General features: G+C 34.5%; 1 protein-coding gene across 8 annotated transcripts in view; it reads left to right on the top strand.

Annotated features, from left to right (window-relative positions):
• STPG2 (sperm tail PG-rich repeat containing 2) overlaps positions 1 to 19,857 on the top strand; it is a 238,992-nt gene that overhangs the window by 17,691 nt on the left and 201,444 nt on the right. For 7 of the 8 annotated variants that reach the window (XR_009221024.1, XM_058547537.1, XM_058547538.1 and 4 more), the window contains 3 exons: positions 3,141 to 3,305; positions 14,154 to 14,266; positions 17,243 to 17,354. Coding sequence is in view for 7 of the 8 variants with exons in the window: in XM_058547537.1 (XP_058403520.1) it covers positions 3,141 to 3,305; positions 14,154 to 14,266; positions 17,243 to 17,354 (390 nt within the window). In the remaining variant the exon portion in view is untranslated. The remainder of the gene's footprint in view (positions 1 to 3,140; positions 3,306 to 14,153; positions 14,267 to 17,242; positions 17,355 to 19,857) is intronic. The other variant, XM_058547541.1, reaches the window with a different exon arrangement.

Raw genomic sequence — 19,857 nt, 5'->3', positions numbered from 1 at the left:
TAAACTTCGGTTTTTTTTTATGAGGAAGATCAGCCCTGAGCCAACATCCGTGCCAATCCTCCTCTTTTTGCTGAGGAAGACTGGCCCTGGGCTAACATCTGTACCCATCTTCCTCCACTTTATATGGGACACCACCACAGCATGGCCCGAGAGCGGTGCCTCGGTGCACGCCCGGGATCCGAACCAGGGCTGGCAGCAGTGGAGCGCGCACACGTAACCATTATGCCACGGGGCTGGCCCTTGTAACCTTCAGTTTTTAACTGTATTAACATCTGACTTCATTTTTGCTTTTGATAAATCTATAATCATTTCCAATGTCTATGGTGAACAGAAAGTAAGGGAGATTTTAAAAACCACCTGAGGGGTTTACCTGTATGTATAGAGAAGAAACTATGTGTTAAGTACTGTTAATAATACAGTGAAATTTAAAAAAATGATTCCTGAAATAAAAAAGTTTAAAATTTAGATGGATAGGAGCTGTATGGATTGCTACTAAGGCAAGATGAAATGGGACAGGTGCTAAATGAGTGAGTATGCACTTAAATGCCATGGGAATTTAAAGGAGGGCTACTACATTATGGGGAAGTGTAACTGGTAGAGGATTTATAGAGGAGGTTGGCCCTGAAGAATAGGGGGAGTATGCATTCTAGGCATGGAGAGCTACATGAGTGAAGACAGAGAAGTGGAATCTTATGGAGGGCAATGAGAAGATTATTTTGACTGGAGCAAAGAATTTGTGTAGGAGACAAGCAGGTGATATGTTTGGAAAGGTAGGTTTGTGTTATGTAATGAATAATTTTTAAACCAAAGGCCTATGCCTTTGAAATAAATAATATAATCTAGCAGATTTTGGTCATGGTTTATTTAGAGTGGTTCACTCTTCTCTTTCCATAACTCCTTTACATGGCTCATATTAATTAAATTTTAATCATTTCTTTGTTTAGGAGGATATGTTTTGGGGGTAAGTACTCAGTTGAGTAATAATATCAGCGCAGGTTAAGATTTATAAGTGTAATATCAGCTATTTCATGTGTGGGGACAAAGTGAATGTTCATTTACTTGTGCAAGGGTTTATCAGACATTTTTTGAGTCACTTTGTTTACCAGACACGATGCTAGGCCCTGATAATCCATAGAAGACAAATCACTGCTCCCTTGGATCTGTAATTTTAACAGGGAGGTAATGAATGAAATTCTGTACAAAACAGTGGATGAAATGCTATTTTAATAAACATGTATCATAATAAAATGTTCACTAGTAGTCCAAAGTAGAGAGCTTTTGGAAGGAACAGGGATATCACAATCAAAGTGGATCTTTTTTTGTGTGAGGAAGACCAGCCCTGAGCTAACATCCGATGCCAATCCTCCTCCTTTTCACTGAGGAAGACTGGCCCTGGGCCAACATCTGTGCCCATCCTCCTCTACTCTACATGGGACACGGCCACAGCATGGCTTAACAAGCGGTGCATCGGTGCGCGCCAGGGATCCTTGGGTGCGTGCCCGGGATCCTTCGCGGGGCTGCCGCAGTGGAGCGCTTGCGCCATGGGGCTGGCCCCCAAAGTGGATCTTGAAGAAGGATTCACTAAGTAGTTAAAAGGAATGGCAGAAACCACTCCAGGCAGAGAAAACCACGTGAATAAAGACAGTGAGGTATTTAATGACATGGTATGTTCAGGGAAGAAGAAAGTTCTTTGGAATATTTGGAGTACAGGATCTAGGGAGAGTAGAGGATGGAGAAAGAGGCAGGGGCTATATTTTGGAAAGTCTGGATATCATACAAATAATTTTCGAACATTCCTGTTTTAATTTTGTAATTAGTCTCATAAGTATCACTGAAACTACTTAATAGTTGTCTCTAATGATAAAAAAAAGTAAAATTATGCCAGTGGTAGTATGTTTATAACATAACTATATATTAGGCATGTGTGCACTCAACTCTAGCATTTGTTTATTTATTCAGAAACTACAGAGGATCAATATATTCTTAATAAGTAATTTTCCAGATAGCTAAATCTTTTAAATGCAAGTATTTTATTTGATATATTTTATGCTAGTATTTCTAATATATGTTACTCCTTCCTATTTTTATTTAAATTATAAAATATTTTACATTAAAGAAACTTTTTAAAAAAGGATAATCACCCTGAAATTTCTGACTCTAATGTTGATAATTGTTAATTTTTGCATAGCTCCTTTCAGTATTAAATCATATATGTATATGACTTTCTACACTTACATATAATTTCACATAAATTACATAGCTATAGGCATAAATTCAATTTTATATTTTATGTTTTTTATTTCCTTTTAGCATTGTAAACATTTTCCTTGCTACATAGTTTGCAATTAGGATATTTATACAGGGTGCCGGTAATATGGAGATAAGTCAGAAACTGGGAAGGAACGAAGCCAGGAAATGTTACAGAAATGTATAAAATTTGGTTTTGCCTGGCAGAAACTGTGATAGCAAAGCACAAGTAGCCACTTTGAACTGCTGATTGTTGATGTAACTGTAGTAATGAATGCCTGTTTTTTTTTTTTTTTTTGTGAGGAAGATCAGCCCTGAGCTAACATCCATGCCAATCCTCTGCTTTTTGCTGAGGAAGACCGGCTCTGAGCTAACATCTATTGCCAATCCTCCTCCTTTTTTTTTTTCCCTTTTTCTCACCAAAGCCCCAGTAGATAGCTGTATGTCATAGTTGCACATCCTTCTAGTTGCTGTATGTGGGACACTGCCTCAGCATGGCCGGACAAGTGGTGTGTCCGTGCGCCCGCATCCGAACCCCGGCTGCCAGTAGCGGAGCACGTGCACCCAACCGCTAAACCACGGGGCCGGCCCCAAAATGCCTGTTTTTTGAATCAGTAATACTTGCTTTACTAAGCAAGATAAATAACTCAGCCAAGTGAGAGAGACTTCTTGCCTCTTAAGGTGGCTTCAATAGTAATAGTATATATGATCTTGGTTTATATGATGAGATGAGACTTGAATTCACTCCTTTAAATTAGTTTTATAGAACAAACATTTTTGTTTTATATTATGAAACTGATTGTCAATATTTAATAGTTGCCTTTTAGTAAATTTTAATGTTCTTCATTCCTTCTCTTGCCTTTGAGTAAATAATATAAAATGTTTTCTTACAGAAAATTTCAAGGGTACCTACAGTTTCCAGAAGTATTTATGTTCCGTCAATTCCTTCTTGTGGATGGTCATATGGTTATCATATTAATGAGGATGACAGTATTATAAGACATTTTCCACCTGCTAGTGACAACACACTAGGTCCAGCCTACTATAAACCTCAGTTTGTAAGTAAAATGCATTTCATGTTGACAATTGGGAGCTTGCTTATGATTAGGCAGGTTTTAGTTAATGTAACAGTAACTGCAGTAACAAATAGACCCCCAAATCTCAGTGGCCTAATACAGCAGAAATTCTTTTTCTCATCATTCATATGTTTATTCCTTGTTGAAAAGAGACTTTCCTCCATGTAGAGATTCAAGGACACAGGCTTATTCTATTCATGTTACTATTATCCCTGAGGGCCCTGGTGTCATTTGTATCGAGCTGGCTGAAGGAGAAAGAGGGTGCAGGATTGCTAGGAGGAGGTTTTTGTAGGCTAGTCCTGGGAGTTAAAGCTCAGTCAGGTAGACACACTTAACTCCCAAGGGGGCTGGGAAATATAGAAATATAGTCTAACTGTATATGGGAGGAAGAGGAGACAGGTTTAACTTACTAGAAGTCTCTGCTACAATGTATAATCATATTCAATAGATAGATATTCTTTTCCTTAATTTGAAAGGGAAAAGGAGCATTTTATTTATAAAAGAATTTGAATCTGGTAGGGTAAGCATTATTTATTTCACAAATGATTGTAAAAAACGATAAACAGCTTCTCTTTGATTAAAATATCAAACATAATATAACAGATCTATTTCATCCAGCTTTTAAATTTCAAACCTGGCCAGAGTTGAGTCAAAATTTCATTCAGCCAGTTGAAATGTCTGAGTTATCCCTGAATATAGATAATATGTCTGATTTAAGTACATAGTGCTTTGAACCTGTTGTATTTTCGTATGTTTATGAGATCTGAAAGAAGTAATCCTGGTCAAGAAACTGGCAAAAATTAAATGTAGACTTAAGGAGCAGCTGAAGAGATACCTTGGACAAAGAACAGATATTCTCAGGACTTGGTTTGACCTTCACTCCCAGTACTCAATACTTTTTTGTTTGTCGTGTCTCCGTCTTTGCACTTAGGCTCTCAGCACCTTCAGAAACCATTTAGTTTGTGTCAGTAGGAATACTGGGGCATTTTGGGGACTTAGATTCTTTGAATTTTTTTGTTAAGAAGTTTTTTTGTTAAGATATTTTTATTGTAATTTATATAATTACAATTGAATACTATAAATATAATAATAGATACTCATGTACCCACCATCACATATAACATTAAAATTGTCACACTCGAATTAGCTATATTTTAAAATAAATATATTATTGCAATTATTGCCCTACCCAGTTTCCCTCCCTCCATTCTTCTCCCTTTGCCAAAGTAAACACTAAATCTTTATTACATACATGAATAACAATATATATTGTGTGACTTAAAAAATTTAAGTAAATGGTATTATCTGGTATGTAGGTTGCTTGCTATTTCACTTAATGTTATATTTTCTAGATTTAACCATATGGATATATTTGATCTAATTCATTCATTGTTCCCAGTTAGTAAGTTTCTTTTTTAAAAGATAATTTGAAATTTTGAAATAGTTTCAGACTGATAGAAAAGTTACAAGAATAATACAAATAATTCCCATATATTTTTCACTCAGATTCTGCAGTTAACACTTTATCACATTTGCTTTATCATTTTTTCTTTCTCTATATTTATATTATTATTTTTATTCAGCAATTTGAGAGTATTTTTCAGACATGATGCTCCTTTACTCCTAAATACTTCAATGTAAATTTCCTAAGAACAAGGCATTCTCTTTTATAACCACAATGCAATTATCAAAATCAGGAAATTTTCATTTTTATAAGACTATTATCTAATTTACATATCTTTAAAAATATTTCTAATTATCTCAATGATATCCTTTAAAAAAAGAATTTGGTCCACAGTCCAATCTAGTATTACATGTTGCATTTAGTTATCATATCTCCTTAGATTCCTTTAATTTGGAACAGTTCTTCAGTCTTTCTTTGTCTTTTGTAACCTTGACTTTTTGAGGAGTACAGGCTATTTATTTTGTAGAATGTATCTCAATTTTGGGTTTGTGTATATTTTCTCATTATTAGAATAAGTTTATATATTTTGGCAGGAATACTACAGAAGCGATGTATCCTCAATGTGTCACATAAAGAGGCACAAGGTGTCTGTTTATCCTATAACTGGTGATGTTGACTTGAGGTGGTGTCTTCCAGTTTTATCTACTGTGAAGTTACTATTTTTTAAAATTTATAAATATTTTGGAGAGTTACTTTAAGAAAAAATAGATATCCTATTCCTCATCTAACTCTCACTTACTATTTTAACATTCATTGATGATACCTGAATCCATTTTACTGTGATGTTTATCAAATGGTGGTTTTCTAACTCCATCTTTTCTTTACAATTTTTTGTTGGCATTTTACTATAAAGAGTTTTATATTCTTTCCCATTTATGTATTTATATCAGTATGGATTCATGAATTCCTGTTTTACTCAAAGGGTTATTATTTATTACTCTCATTATTTATTTTGAGGTTTAAATTACCTCAGATTTGACCCTTGGGAGCCCTTTCAAGCTGCTTTTTTTGTCTTTCTGACATATCCCAATCATTCTTTGAGCATTTCCTTACCTTCTGGTACAATAAGATGTTCCAAGGTTACCTCATTTTTTTCACTGTCCCAGCCTTAGAATCAGCCATTTTTTCAAGGAGCCCTACTTTCCTTTAGTGGAGAATGGTATTTCAAAACAAGATCAGTACACTAGTACGCACACTGCTACTGGGATTTCATTGCTTCTGGGCCAACTCAGTGGAAGAGTTAGAAATTTATACTTATTTTTTATCTATCTGTCTATTAAAAACTTTGAGTTTATACCAATACCTCCAATTCTACAGGTTTATTCTAGTCTTTCCTTTACCATATTTGAACTCCTTTCTTTCACGATGAGAAACCTGACTCCTATCATCCTCAATATATTTACTTATTTGCTTAATCCTATAAAACACTGAAAGTAGTTTCAGAATTGCTAACCCAACACTGCAAAAAACAGACTTGAAATGGTACAAATCTCTCAGCTCTAGGTGGCTTTGAGGCTCTACACAAGCAGAAAGTGAAGGCTAAGGCAGACTTGTAAACTGCCGACTTGAGCGTTGAAGGTGTGCCTCAACACATGCACAGAGCACCCTTGCAAAGCTGAGAGACCTACTGGCTCAAGGCGTTTAGGGAAACCTCTGTCTAATCATTACCTGACCACTCGGCTAACCAAGCTGAAACTTCAGTGGACACACATGACAAAGAATGCAGAATTTAGAGAATTAGTCCGGGAAAATCACTAAACAAGCAAACAACTTACAAACCCTTGGGGCAGGAAGACATTCTGATTTTCAGAGTTGCCACATTATATTATCTAAAATTTTTCAACAAAAAATTATGAGACATGCAAAGAACAAAAAAAAATATGGCTTATGCATAGGAAAAGAAGCAATCAATAGAAACTATTCTTGGGCTGGCCCCGTGGGTTAGCGGTTAAGTGCGTGTGCTCTGCTGCTGGCGGCCTGGGTTCGGATCCTGGGCGCGCACCGACGCACTGCTTCTCCGGCCATGCCAAGGCCACGTCCCACATACAGCAACTAGAAGGATGTGCAACTATGACATACAACTATCTACTGGGGCTTTGGGGAAAAAAAAAAAGGAGGAGGATTGGCAATAGATGTTAGCTCACACCCAGTCTTCCTCAGCAAAAAAAGGAGGATTAGGATGGATGTTAGCTCAGGGCTGATCTTCCTCACAGGAAAAAAAAAAAAAAGAAACTATTCTGGAGGAAGCCAGGATGTTGGACTTATTAGACAGTCTTTAAATAAGCTATTTTAAATATATTCAAAGAAGTAAAAGAAGCTATGTATAACTGTGTATAACTAGAACTAAAGGAAAATATAAGAACAGTGTCTCACCAAATAGAGAATATCGGTAAAGAGATAGAAATTATAGAAAAAAAACAAGTAGAAATTCTGAAATTGAAAAGTACAATCATGGAAATGAAAAATTCACTAGAGGGATTCAATAGCAGATTTGAACTGGCAGAAGAAAGAATTAGCAAACTTGAAGACAAGTCAATTGATGTGCAGTCTTATAAACAGAAAGAAAAAAGAATGAAGAAAAATAAACATAGCCTCAGAGAATTGTGAGACACCATCAAGTATACCAACATATGCATAATGGGAATCCCAGAAGGAGAAAAGGAAGAGAAAGGGGCAGAGAGAATATTTGAAGAAATAATGACTGAAAACATCCCAAATTTGATGAAAAACATTAATCTACACATACAAGAAGCTCAGTGAATTCCGAGTAGTATGAATGCAAAGAGATGCACACCTAGACACATCACAAACTATTGAAAGACAAAGACAGAGAAATCTTGAAAGCAGCAGGAGAAGTAACAAGGAATACCTAATAAGATTAACAACTGACTTACCAGGAACTATGGAGGCTGGAAGGCAATGGGATGATATATTCAAAGTGCTGGAAAAAAAAAGACTGCCAATGAAGAATTCCATAATCAGCAAAACTATTCTTTGTTAATGAAGGCAAAATTAAGACATTCCCAGATAAACCGAAACTGATAGAATTTATCTCTAGTACATCCCCTGAAATGAATACTAAAGGGAGTTCTTTAGGCTGAAATGAAAGGTCATTAAGCAATAACTCAAACCCACACAATTAAAGAAAAATGGTAAAGATAAATACATAAGCCAGTATTATTTTTTTTTTGGTTTGTAACTCCCCTTTTAGATTCCTATTAATTATGGAACGTACTAGAAATGATACATTTTATGTTCAAATACAGATGTTTTAAGACCTGATGGACTGCTCCATGCTATAAAACTTATGAAGAATCAGGTTACCTCTGGTAAAATGGAGAGTAAGAATATTTTAAGTTATAGATGTGTCTTCTGTTCTCACTTTGAGAATTCCCATTTCTTTCTGGCTGTGGAGTCTTTTGTCCCAAGAATATTTTGCTCCCCCCTCTGTGCCATATCTGGTTTTCCAGGCCTTGACTATCCCATCATCCTGTTAATATCAAAATAATTATTCTTCATCAGCAGACAGTGCTATTATCTTAGATATTTGAGTAAGATATACTTAGAAGAACAATGGAGATAAATTCTGTAAAAATTACAGTGAAATTAATGGAAGTCCTATGGTCTAATATTAGTATATTCTGTCCAAGGTAAAGAACAGTTATGGGAGGTAGTGTAATGGGGCCAGACTGCCTGGATTTGTTTCTTGGCTTCACCACTTAATAGTTATTTGTCCTTGGCCAAGTTACTTAAGGTCTTTGTGCTAAGTTTCCTTATCTGAAATATCCTGGGAAAAAACTTTGGTCTAATATATTTGAACTAGTGTTTTTTTTTTCACAGTAGTCATAGATCCTTGGCCTTAGCTTAAACAATTCTCTGATAACTCTTAACTTAAATCTTAAAATGTTATTCTTGCTTTAAAATTATATTTTTTATATATAATTCTTTGTTTTGTAATAATATATCATCTATTAGAAGGCCATAATATTGCCTCCAAGCTTCCCTGGATGTACAAAACCTTTTTCATATATGAATAAACATTGCTTTGACATATAAAATTAGATTTCTTTCTAGATAAATTATTATTCATAGAAGACAGAAATAAGAAGAAGAAAATTTATTCCATAATTTTAATAGGTCCCATTTATTTGATGACCTACTTTAGTAATTATTGAGTCAATCCAATTTTATTTATTAGAGTAAAAATCTAGATATAATTTAAGAAAACATGTTATGTAAAAACATGGATTTACATATAAAGACATAGTTGTTAATATTCAGGGAGATTCAACAAAGTTTAATTTGAATTTAATTATGGTATTTTCTGAAATCTCCATCTTGAATTTGGGAGAAGAACTAGAGATAGGGTATCAAAGCTTAGCAGCTGAAGGCTTTATTTTCTTGTTTTTCCTGCAGGAAAAAAACACAGGTTCCTCAAAGACTACTGCAAAATTGATAATATAGTAATGTTAATTCAAATATTATCCAAATTTCTGATAATTCTATATATCTCTTCAGCTGCTTTTTGAGATAATACTACATGTGGGCTCAGTTTCCAAATGTGAATATTACTAGAAAATTAAGAAAATAATCTAATAGATGGGTAATTATTGTGGTTCTTCCCTGAAATGGTGAATGACATCTGCTGAAGGTGTCTTTTATAGCTTAAATCTAGAAGCAACTCTGAAATTGAGTTATATAAGACTCTGGCCAACAAATGATGTTTTAGCTATATTTAATCTGTAAAGAGAAATTGTCTCTATATATTATTTTGTGTTACATTTTGAATTATAGAATTTAGCTTCTTTCTCTTTTTTTTTTAGAAGAGCCCAGGTAACCATTAGAAATGTACTTTTCAGAGGTGGATTTCACAAGCAAAATTTGTGGTTGGAATTATGACACTGACATATTTGCTAATGAAGACCTGCTGGGATATACCTGTGTGCTGCCACACTGGAAGGCAGTCCATTAGTGTTTGAGTTGGTGCACTTTGGGACTTTTAATTCTTCACAAGTTCTATTTCCATGCTTAATTATAGAAAAGACACGGGGGAAAGTTGCATAGCCCCTTCTTCATTCATTTCATTGTCAATGGGAGTGGCAATGAGTAATTCTTCTTCAAGTTCTGTTACAACATTCACATAAAATAATACACCTCCATGCTGAGTTTGCTTGAATTAAGTCATATTTTATTTGCTAATGATTTTCCATGTTGACAGCGACCTTGAAGTTGGTATTGTCAACACTTCTTGACATAAAGAGAGTGTGATTTTGAGTTGAGTGCATCAATTTATTCTTCATTTTCTGTCTGTATTTTTAAAAGGCTTTTAAATTAAAATTTCTGATTGAACACTTACCTGAGTACTGCAGAAGTTAGTGAGTTAAGTAGTTGTCAATTCACATGGTTTAACTGAAATGAATTTTAGTGTGTGCGTACGAAAAAGATTTAGCTAATGTCTTGAATGGTGTGTGTGTATGTATATGTGTAATCTTTCCTTCTACTGGATTACCTTAAGAATTGTTAAACAGTTGAACCACAAAATCACAATAATATAAATTAACCTGAAGAAAGCTTCTTGGACATAATTCTGCCCAAGGTCCTGAAATGCTGGGTTAAAAGAATTGATATGAAACTTAACATGTATTTTTTAAGCTATAAAAATGTGATGTAAAAGATGATTCATCAAAATGCTCTGTTTTAGAATATTGATTTTTTTTTTTACAAATATATAGGCTATAGTAAATCAGATTACAAATTATAAAGTAATTACAAATATATAGGCTATATATTAGATATACTGCCTGAAATATATAAAATATCTAACATATCTAATTTGGCTGTATTATATTAGAACAAAGTTCTACATTTGTGTACGTCACTGCTTATTATGCCTAAAATCTGCACAGTTATGAAATTCTGCTTAATTTCTTAGTAAAAATAGAGTACAACACAAATGACAAAGTTTACTCTTTCTAACACCAAAATCGTATATGTACTTTAAAATCAATGGCTCTATTAGGTAATTCCATTTGAAAGATGGTGCAGAACACTTACTTTAGCAAAAGAAAGTGTTGTGTGGCTCATCATTCTTTCTTTTCCAGAAGTTCTGTAGGATGCAGCAGTCTTTGGAGTTGCCACTGACCCAAAGGAACAGGCTGCTTTTCAGCTACTCTGGTGGATGCTATGGTTCCCTCCAGTACTCCTCTACTACCATCTGCTGCTCTGCTGCTCTGCTGCACACGTCAGCCTGGGCCATTTTTCTGTGCTGTTCTGATAGATGTTATAGCATTTGTCTCTAGAACCCCAGACTCAAAAGCCTTGGGATGATCTGACTCCTTATTTCCTTTTGCGTTATACTCAGGAATGCCAAAGGAGTGTATACCCATTGTGTTGTAGAGATTGGTGGGGTAGCTCTTGCAGTTTTTATTCATAGCTCTGTTCCTTCTACAATTGACAAGCATCTGGGCTTGGGAGTTATGTATCACCTAGGCAACCTACTTATAATAATACTAATATCTTACTTTGATAAAGTGCTTTATAGTGTTATAGCTTCATATGTTAAGGCTGAACGTCCATAGTGAAGAGGGGAAAATACCTCTCTGCTCTTTTTGTTATAATCCACTAGAAGGGATCCGCATATCAATAATCTAAGCACATTGAGACCACTTATAGTGCTAGAAATATTCCTAGTGGAAATAAAGATTAATCCTTTTTATTTATGTAACAAATTTTCCTATCTTCATTGGATTGTGGGTACTAAAGAGAGTCAGAATTATGTTAATAACTCAAATGTATGTATGTTGTCTCCTCCTATTGATGTAGAGGACCTAGAGGACGTTCAGCCTTTGGCAAAGTTCCCCTTCCCAGGTGTTTCTAGAATTCCTCAGGGGCTGTCTCAGCCATCCTCCTGAACAAGTCTGTCTCCACTGAGACAGCTGCTGCTCCACCAGGCACTTCAGTCTCTTGCCAGGTGGTGCTCTCTGCTGGGCATTTCCAGCAATGTGCTTGATCACAGCTAAAGCTGCGTGATGAGCCAGGGTGAAGTTGAGGGGATAATGCTGTTTCTCTGTCTTATACTCTATTAGAGGGGTCTAAAAGTGGTGCTAATTTTTACCAGTGTTTTAATGAAACAGGTCTTTTAGATTTTTATCATGGCACCTTTGTGCTCTACAGGACACAGGCTTAAACCCAGTGGGGACTGTCTGTTAGGAGGCAAATTCAATCAACAGAAAATACTTGCTTTAGCATTGCTACTCTTTTAACACTAGGATTTTCTTACTGGATGGGGTCATCATGATTAGCTGCTTCTCATAGGATTAGTTTTCACGTACACCTTCTGGTTGACTTGCTCTGTTAGTTCATTACACATTCCCAAACATGTCTGAATCTTAGTTGGACATGGCTGGTAACTCTCTGTTTCTCCACCCTCAGCCCCAACATCCTCCACTACCCCAAGCAAGGAACATACAAGGGGATTTACTGAAGTTGAAGCAGGAGAAACCTTTAGAAAAACTATAATTCAGTTTCTCTATGAGATTGCATCTATGATAAAAGAATCAACAATGGTCCCATTTCACTTCATGCAAACATCAAAGTTCTGTCAGAGATTATGTTGGCCCCTATTTGATTCTTTAAGATCAGGTGGGTGTAGAATGGAAAGTTTAGTTTTATTATGTTTGTATTTTGTGATATCTAAGGACTAGTTGTTGGTGCTAAGTTCTAGGTAGTAAAGGCATTTTCCCATAGTAGGGAATTTTAGTGCTGTACCAGCTTCTCTTTGGATTTTGTTGTGGCATCCCAAAGCTTTCTGGAGTGCTGCCTCTCTAATTAGAGTCTGTCCTCATTAGGGGCCAGTGGCAGTGCTTCCAGTTTATTTTCAATCATCCACACCAACAATAGAGTGGGTGTTAGCATTCTCTTTCATCACTTCATGTAATGGCACTGGTGCAAATCTCCAAAGTTATTAGTAGTTTTGAGAATTGCTCTCTACTCACTACCCAAGAGTCCATCCTTAACTCCAGTTTCTGTCCTTCGGGGGATGTTAATAGGGTTCAGCTGAGGTTCTTTTCACATGCAGTGAGGTCTTTTTCTGGTTCTAGTCTCTGCTGTGGTATATTTTCCAGAAATTCCTTGAAGTTTTAGAATGTGAATGATACCTTCTCTTAGTTTCTACCACTGATAATTTGTGTTTATTTTATACACCTTTGAAATTTTGGTGAGAGTGGGGCAGATGTGGGTTTGATTCACCACTTTGAACTGCAATTATACTTTTTAATCAGTAATATTACTATTTATTTCATTAATATTGTTTATAATAGTAATTGAGAGAGGTTGTTTCCACTGTTCTAGAATAATAATAGTCATCTAGAACAACTGACACACTGTTTTATGCGGTTAAACGATAAGTTTATGTTATGGGGATTTTATTCAACATATATATTAATTGTTTTAATAATTTAAGCTTATTTTAAAACTATATTTTTACAAATGTGAACTGAAAAATAAGCTAAATAGACTAGAGTTTACCTTTTAACATCAGTTAAAAAAATGAGATTTTTAAAAATTCTTAAATGATTTAGAATGTATTAGGTCAACAGAAGAGAATTCCTATAAGAGAAGCTACTGTTCTTGTGTTATACTTTACTATTTTATTAGTTTCTAATGAACCAAGTGCTTTAACTTTACTAGAGTGACCTTTTTAATGGGTCATGCTTAATTTTGACATTTATTATAGTGGATGTAAAGGAAAGATGATTGTTGATTTCTCATGTCACAAAAAATTTCTTTGGCATTAAAAGACTGATTCTGACCTTGAGCATTAACAGTAAAATGAACTAGGGATAGTGGTTAATTTGTTGTTATATATATCTTATTCTTTTAAAAGGTTACATAAATATGTTATAGTTTTAAATACTAGGTAATTAGAAGTTATCTAATATCTGTTGGTGATGTTTGAATTTTAATTTAATTTCTTGAAATTAATTTAATTTCTATTTAATTAAGCCATAGGCTTTCCCATTCCCTAAATCGTACAATTCTGCCTCCCTCCCTTTTTTAAATGACGAGGAGCTAACTTGCCCTTAAGATTTTAGATTGCTGAGTGTACTGCCAAGAGCAAAGCTGTTCATATTGGTGGAGGATATGCTAAAACTAGAGGCACTTCTCTGGGAATCCCGGCTGACTCAGGAGTGGAATGGGGCACAGCAGTGGTAACTTAGCTTGAGATGTATGAAGGAAGATTTAGCGTTTACCAGTGGAAACTCCTTGACCAAGGCCTTGTTTTAGCCTTAAGTAAAGTTAAACATTGTTTCATGACTTATTTAAACTATATCTCATCTTCACTTTTTTTTTGTTTTTGTTTTTAGGATTTTTCCAATGCAACTTTGAAATATAAGGGGATACATTTTGGCAGCTCTTTGGGAAGACTACAGTTACCTATAAAGTCAGGGCCTGGTCCTGGGCAGTATGATGTAGTCCAGTGAGTAGAAAAAAATAGCATACCTTGAATGTGGTTCTTGACTATAAAGTATTCTAATAATTCAGACTAAGTTATGCTGTTATGAGGAAAAAAATCAGTATGAAAAACTCCAAGAAGAATTGTATTTTAGAGTAACCTATATGAAAACTATTGCTTTTTTGTGAGCCAAATCCTGTGCTACCTGCTTTACATATATTACCTATTGAATCTTCACAAGTCTCTGTGTGGTTACTATTGTTATACCTATTTTATCAGTGAAAAATCCAAGGGTCAAAGAGAATAAATAACACATTCAAGATCATGTGGCTATTAAGTGGCAGAGCTAGACTTTAACAGAGGCCATTTGATTATACAGCCCATGTATCTAAGTACTAAAATGTACTGTCTTTAATTATAAAAGAGACAAAAGATCAGAGAAAATATAAAAGAAGGTGACTGGGATTCTCTGTCTTGTCCCTGGCTCTGATGTCCATTTTTCTGATTTAGAAGGCATTCTCAGTATGAGTCAGAGCTATAACGTTAGGTTGGGGGTAATATTTATGAAGTTTAACTAGGAAATACATTTCTGGCAAAATAATTCTTCTGTCTTTATTTTCTCCTTCTCCTACAGTAAGGCCTTAGACATGAGTCCATGGAAGGCAAAATTGGGTAACAAATACCATGTTGTCCTCAGAATCTACCACTACTTTTTATGGTTATTTTTTTTTAGTGGGGTCTGGCGTATCTGCCTGATTCTTTCTCTCTCGTAGGATGAGTTTTCTTGCAAGAAGACCCACAGTGATTATCTATACAGTTAGTTTGCTAGACAGATCCAGACACATCTGTACAGCAGCAGTGACATAGCTTAGGATCTTACTTGAACTCCTCTGCTACTGTTCTTATTGAACAAACATAGTTTGAATTCTTGCTTATGTGCTAGTACTAAACTTAGTAACTGAGAATAAAAAGAATAAAACATGGTCCTTGTTTTTGGGAATTTATACTCTATTCTATTGTTCTATCCATTTTTTCACTTCCCTGATATGGGAGATACACCTTGAATTTTTATTCTTTTAGTGGTTACACTAGAACTTTTACATGTATATTTAACTTAATGGGATCTAAACTTAGTATCTTGGTCATTTTTCCAAACGAAACAAAGTCTATCAGATTCTCTAACTCTGCTTATCCCCTTGGCATATGCTTTTGTTATTCAGTATTCTAATCTTATCCTTTTCTTCTTTTAGTTTCGCTGGTTTGCTTGTCTATGTCTGTCTGCCTGCCTGCCTGCCTGTCAGTTTTATTGAGGTTTAATTAACATAATGCAAAATTAACCTTTTTTAAGGCGTGTAGCTCTGTGATGATTGTTTTCCATCCATTCCACTGCAATTCTAAGTACTTTAAGCACAACCAGAACTCTGTCTAATCATGTTGCTCTGATTTTGCTTGGGAGTTTTTTCCTAACAGTCCTTTGTACTTCTCCAACCCTGTCTCACTCCTATTCTTCTCCTATTTTTTCGATGCAACTTTTGCTTTGATCTTTATTATTTCCCTTGTTTCTTCTCTTCCTCTATTTGTGCTTTCACTTTTGCTTGTAGGAATGTATCCGTATAGATTGTGTTCCAGACTGCTTCAGAATGTCACCATTTCCATAATTTGTCTGCTCTTTGGTTTTGTCAGCCTTCACTGACTTTTATTTGGAGTTGTCTGGCAGTTGACATTTTCTACCTTTTTTTTTTTTTTTTTTTACTTTTTGTTTTATTGGTTGAGTCAGAATTATTCTGGGAGATTTGCTACAGTATAAAAGTGGAGACACTTGGCCCCTCTAAATGGAAAAATGAGCTTTTGGATCTCTTTTTGGGAAAGACACAGACCTAAATGATATGTGACCCTTCTGATATCCTAAATATAAATTTGTTATCCATAAAACTATTTGAGGTTTTGAAAACAAGTTCATTTGTTGAGTTTTGTGAGAAAAAAAATCAGAAGTCAGCATTTAACAGTGAACTGAGATATTAAATGCATATTTAAATCATAGCAATGTCAACCAAAGAAAATAATGACAATTATGTAACTTAAGCATTTGTTTTTCTGTTTTTTTATTATCTGTTTTTTAATCTACTTATGTTCAGTATTGTTCATGGAAAATGTTTAGTATGAGATGTTTTTTGAAATTCTGTTTAAAAAATAGAAAAAAAATAGTAGTATAGTCAGTGTAGCCTATTTAAATATAATTCTTGTAGTGATAATAGCTAACAGTTATTGTGTACTTTTTATGGGCCATGTGTGGCACTAAACACTTCATATATATTATCTACCTTCATCACTACAACCTTGAGAATTGTGTATTACTATTTCCAATCAGGTGAGGAATCTAATCTGAAGCTTAGAGAAGTTAGGTGATTTGTGTAAGGTCACACAGTTAGTAGGTAGCAATGCTATGATTCACATCAGGCTGACTCCAAAGCTTGGGCTCTTAATCACTGTTTGTTTAGTTTCTTATTCTTTCTTGAGGTCATGTAAATTTCAATGACAATAAGCTTCCCCTTCATTTTCAAAGGTCTTTCTTTATGCCCTTTCCTGATTGCTTTATGATATAAATAGCATAGGGCTATTTCCCCCTTATTTTAGTAATAGTTAAAATACCACGGGATTTGAAATTTTAAAGACTTTATGGTAAATAGAATACACAGGAAACTTTTTTTGGTAGCTTTTTGTTGAAACTCATGACATAAATCCCACATTCTATTTTTGTTTTGGAGTCTTTATTAGAATAGGTTTATTATAATGCTCTGAATTGGAAAATGCAGAAGTGACTAATATAAATGAATACATTTTTCAAAGTTTAGAATATATTGATCTAACATACCCAGATGACCTTGTTATTGCATACTTGATAAGCAGGAGATGTTGGTGTAAAAATATTCTCTTTGCTTATATAAACATTTATATATTTGAAACTGAGAAATCCTCAATTTCTTTCTGAATTTTGCAAAGGAAAAAGACACCACATTATGAAAATATTAACATCAAGAAAGATCAACAGCAAAATTATTGCTTATATCTTCCGCGATTTTATGAAGTAATAATATTGCAGGAGGGAAAAAAGGTAAGTTGAAAAGTAGCTATTTCATCTATGTTCTAGATTTTAAGATCATTGAATCTTATTATCACAAGGTTAGAGTACTTTTAGATCTACTGTGCCTGGTAGCTAGTTGTCACTCAATGAATATTGTGGAAGGGACTGTACTTAAAATCTCCATCGAATGATCATTGTCTCTGTTGACACCTCTTATGATAAAGATGACTGACTGTAAGGTTTCTTGTTTCAGTAGGGGACAATTCTTACAATTCCCTTTAAACTGACCAAAATTTACCTGCCTGTTACCTACTTATTCTCCCTTTTCCTATGACTTCTTTTCAATCTCCTTTTAAATCTTTTCTAGTAACACTAAATGTTCTAAATATCTTTGACTAGTCTCGTTATTTAACTTCAAGATAACTTATTTTCCTTTGAACTTATCTAGGGATCTTCTTCAGTTTGTGAGGCTCACTCTCTTTTTAAAAAAAAAAGATAGGGCCAGCCCCATGGCTTAGCGCTTAAGTGCGCGTGCTCTGCTACTGGTGGCCCGGGTTCGGATCCCAGGCTTGCACCGACACACCGCTTCTCCAGCCATGCTGAGGCCACGTCCCACATACAGCAACCAGCAGGATGTGCAGCTATGACATACAACTATCTACTGGGGCTTTGGGGAAAAAAAGGAGGAGGATTGGCAATAGATGTTAGCTCAGAGCCGGTCTTCCTCAGCAAAAAGAGGAGGATTAGCATGGATGTTAGCTCAGGGCTGACCTTCCTCACAAAAAAAATAAAAATAAATAAATAAAACTGTTAAAAAAAAATGATACTAGATCTAAGCATAATATTCTTGGTGTAGTCTGGTTGGTACATAGTAAGATTTTCATCTTCCTTGTTCTGGACAGTGTATATTTATTAACATAAAACCCGCAATTCCATTAAATATATTTTTTGTTGCTACATTTCAGTTTACTCATTTGGAACTTGTAGGCAAATAAATCTCTGGATTTTTTTCCTTCAGCATATTATTATATTTAAACTTGAACACTTGAAGGTTATAGGACAAAAATTTAAAATGGGTCCATTTAGAGTAAGGATAAATGATTCTCAGTAGAAAAATCAATAATTATTTGAATAAGAATTTTCTTTGCATTTGATTTCCTTGGTCTTCCCCTGAATATTAATCAGCAATAAAAATATTATTTACAGAAATATTAGAAAAAGACAAAATAACAGAATAATATAATATAATTGTTTTCTTAGTATAACAATTATAAATCTCAAATAGGGTAAAAAGTGTTAATTTAGAATCATGAGAGATATTAGTCTGTAGTTTTCTTATAATATCTTTGTCTGGTTTTGGTATTAGGGTAATGCTGGCCTCATAGAATGAGTTAGGAAGTATTACTTCTGCTTCTATCCTCTGAAAGAGACTGAAGAGAATTGGTATAATTTCTTCCTTAAATGTTTAGTAGAATTCACCAGTGAACCCATTTGGGCCTGGAGCTTTCTGTTTTGGAAGGTTATTAATTATTGATTCAATTTCTTTAATAGATATATGCCTATTCAGAGCATCTATTTCTTCTTGTGTGAGTTTGGCAGATTGAGTCTTTCAAGGAACTGGTCCATTTCATTTAGGTTATCAAATGTACAAGCATAGGGTTTTTCATAGTATTCTTTTATTATCCTTTTAATGTCTATGGGATCTGTAGTGATGGCCCCTCCTTCATTTCTGATATTAGTGATTTGTGTCCTCTCTCTCTTTTTTTAGTTTGCCTGGGTAGAGACTAATAGATTTTATGGATCTTTTCAAAGAACAAGCTTTTTGTTTTGTTGACTCTTTTTATTTATTTTTTATTTTCAATTTCTATTTTCGGCTCTAATTCTTATTATTTCTTTTCTTCTGCTTACTTTGGATTTAATTTGCTCTTTTTTTTTTTTAATTTTCCTAATGTGGAAACTTAGATTCTCATATGTGCTTTCAGTGCTATAAATGATGTCAATTGTATCTGGTTGATTGATGGTGTTATTGAGTTCAACTATGTCTTTACTGATTTTATGCCTGCTGGTCTGTCCATTTCTGAGGGAGGGGTGTTGAAGTCTCCAACTGTGATAGTGGATTCGTCTATTTCTCCTTGCAGTTTTATCAATTTCTGATTGATATAGTTTGCTGATCTGTTGGTAGGTGCATACACATTAAGAATTGTCATGTCTTCTTGGAGAATTGACCCTGTTTATCCCTATGTAATTATCTTCTTTTTCCCTGATAACTTTCCTTGCTTTGAAGTCTGCTTTGTGTGAAATTAATATAGCTACTCTTGCTTTCTTTTGATTAGTGTTAGCATGGTATATTTTTCTCCATCCACTTAATTTTAATCTGTATGTGTCTTTATATTTAAAGTGGGATTCTTATAGATGGAAAGACTACTATACAAGTGTTTTATAGTGGGGCTTGTTTTTTGATCCACTCTGGTAATCTCTGTCTTTTAATTAGTGTATTTATATCATTGACATTTAATAGTTATTTATATAGTTA

The sequence above is a fragment of the Diceros bicornis genome, chromosome 8 (genome assembly GCF_020826845.1).
Source record: "Diceros bicornis minor isolate mBicDic1 chromosome 8, mDicBic1.mat.cur, whole genome shotgun sequence".
NCBI lineage: Eukaryota > Metazoa > Chordata > Mammalia > Perissodactyla > Rhinocerotidae > Diceros > Diceros bicornis.
The sequence above is the reverse complement of the archived record's forward strand: the minus strand, read 5'-3'. Positions and strand labels throughout refer to the sequence as shown.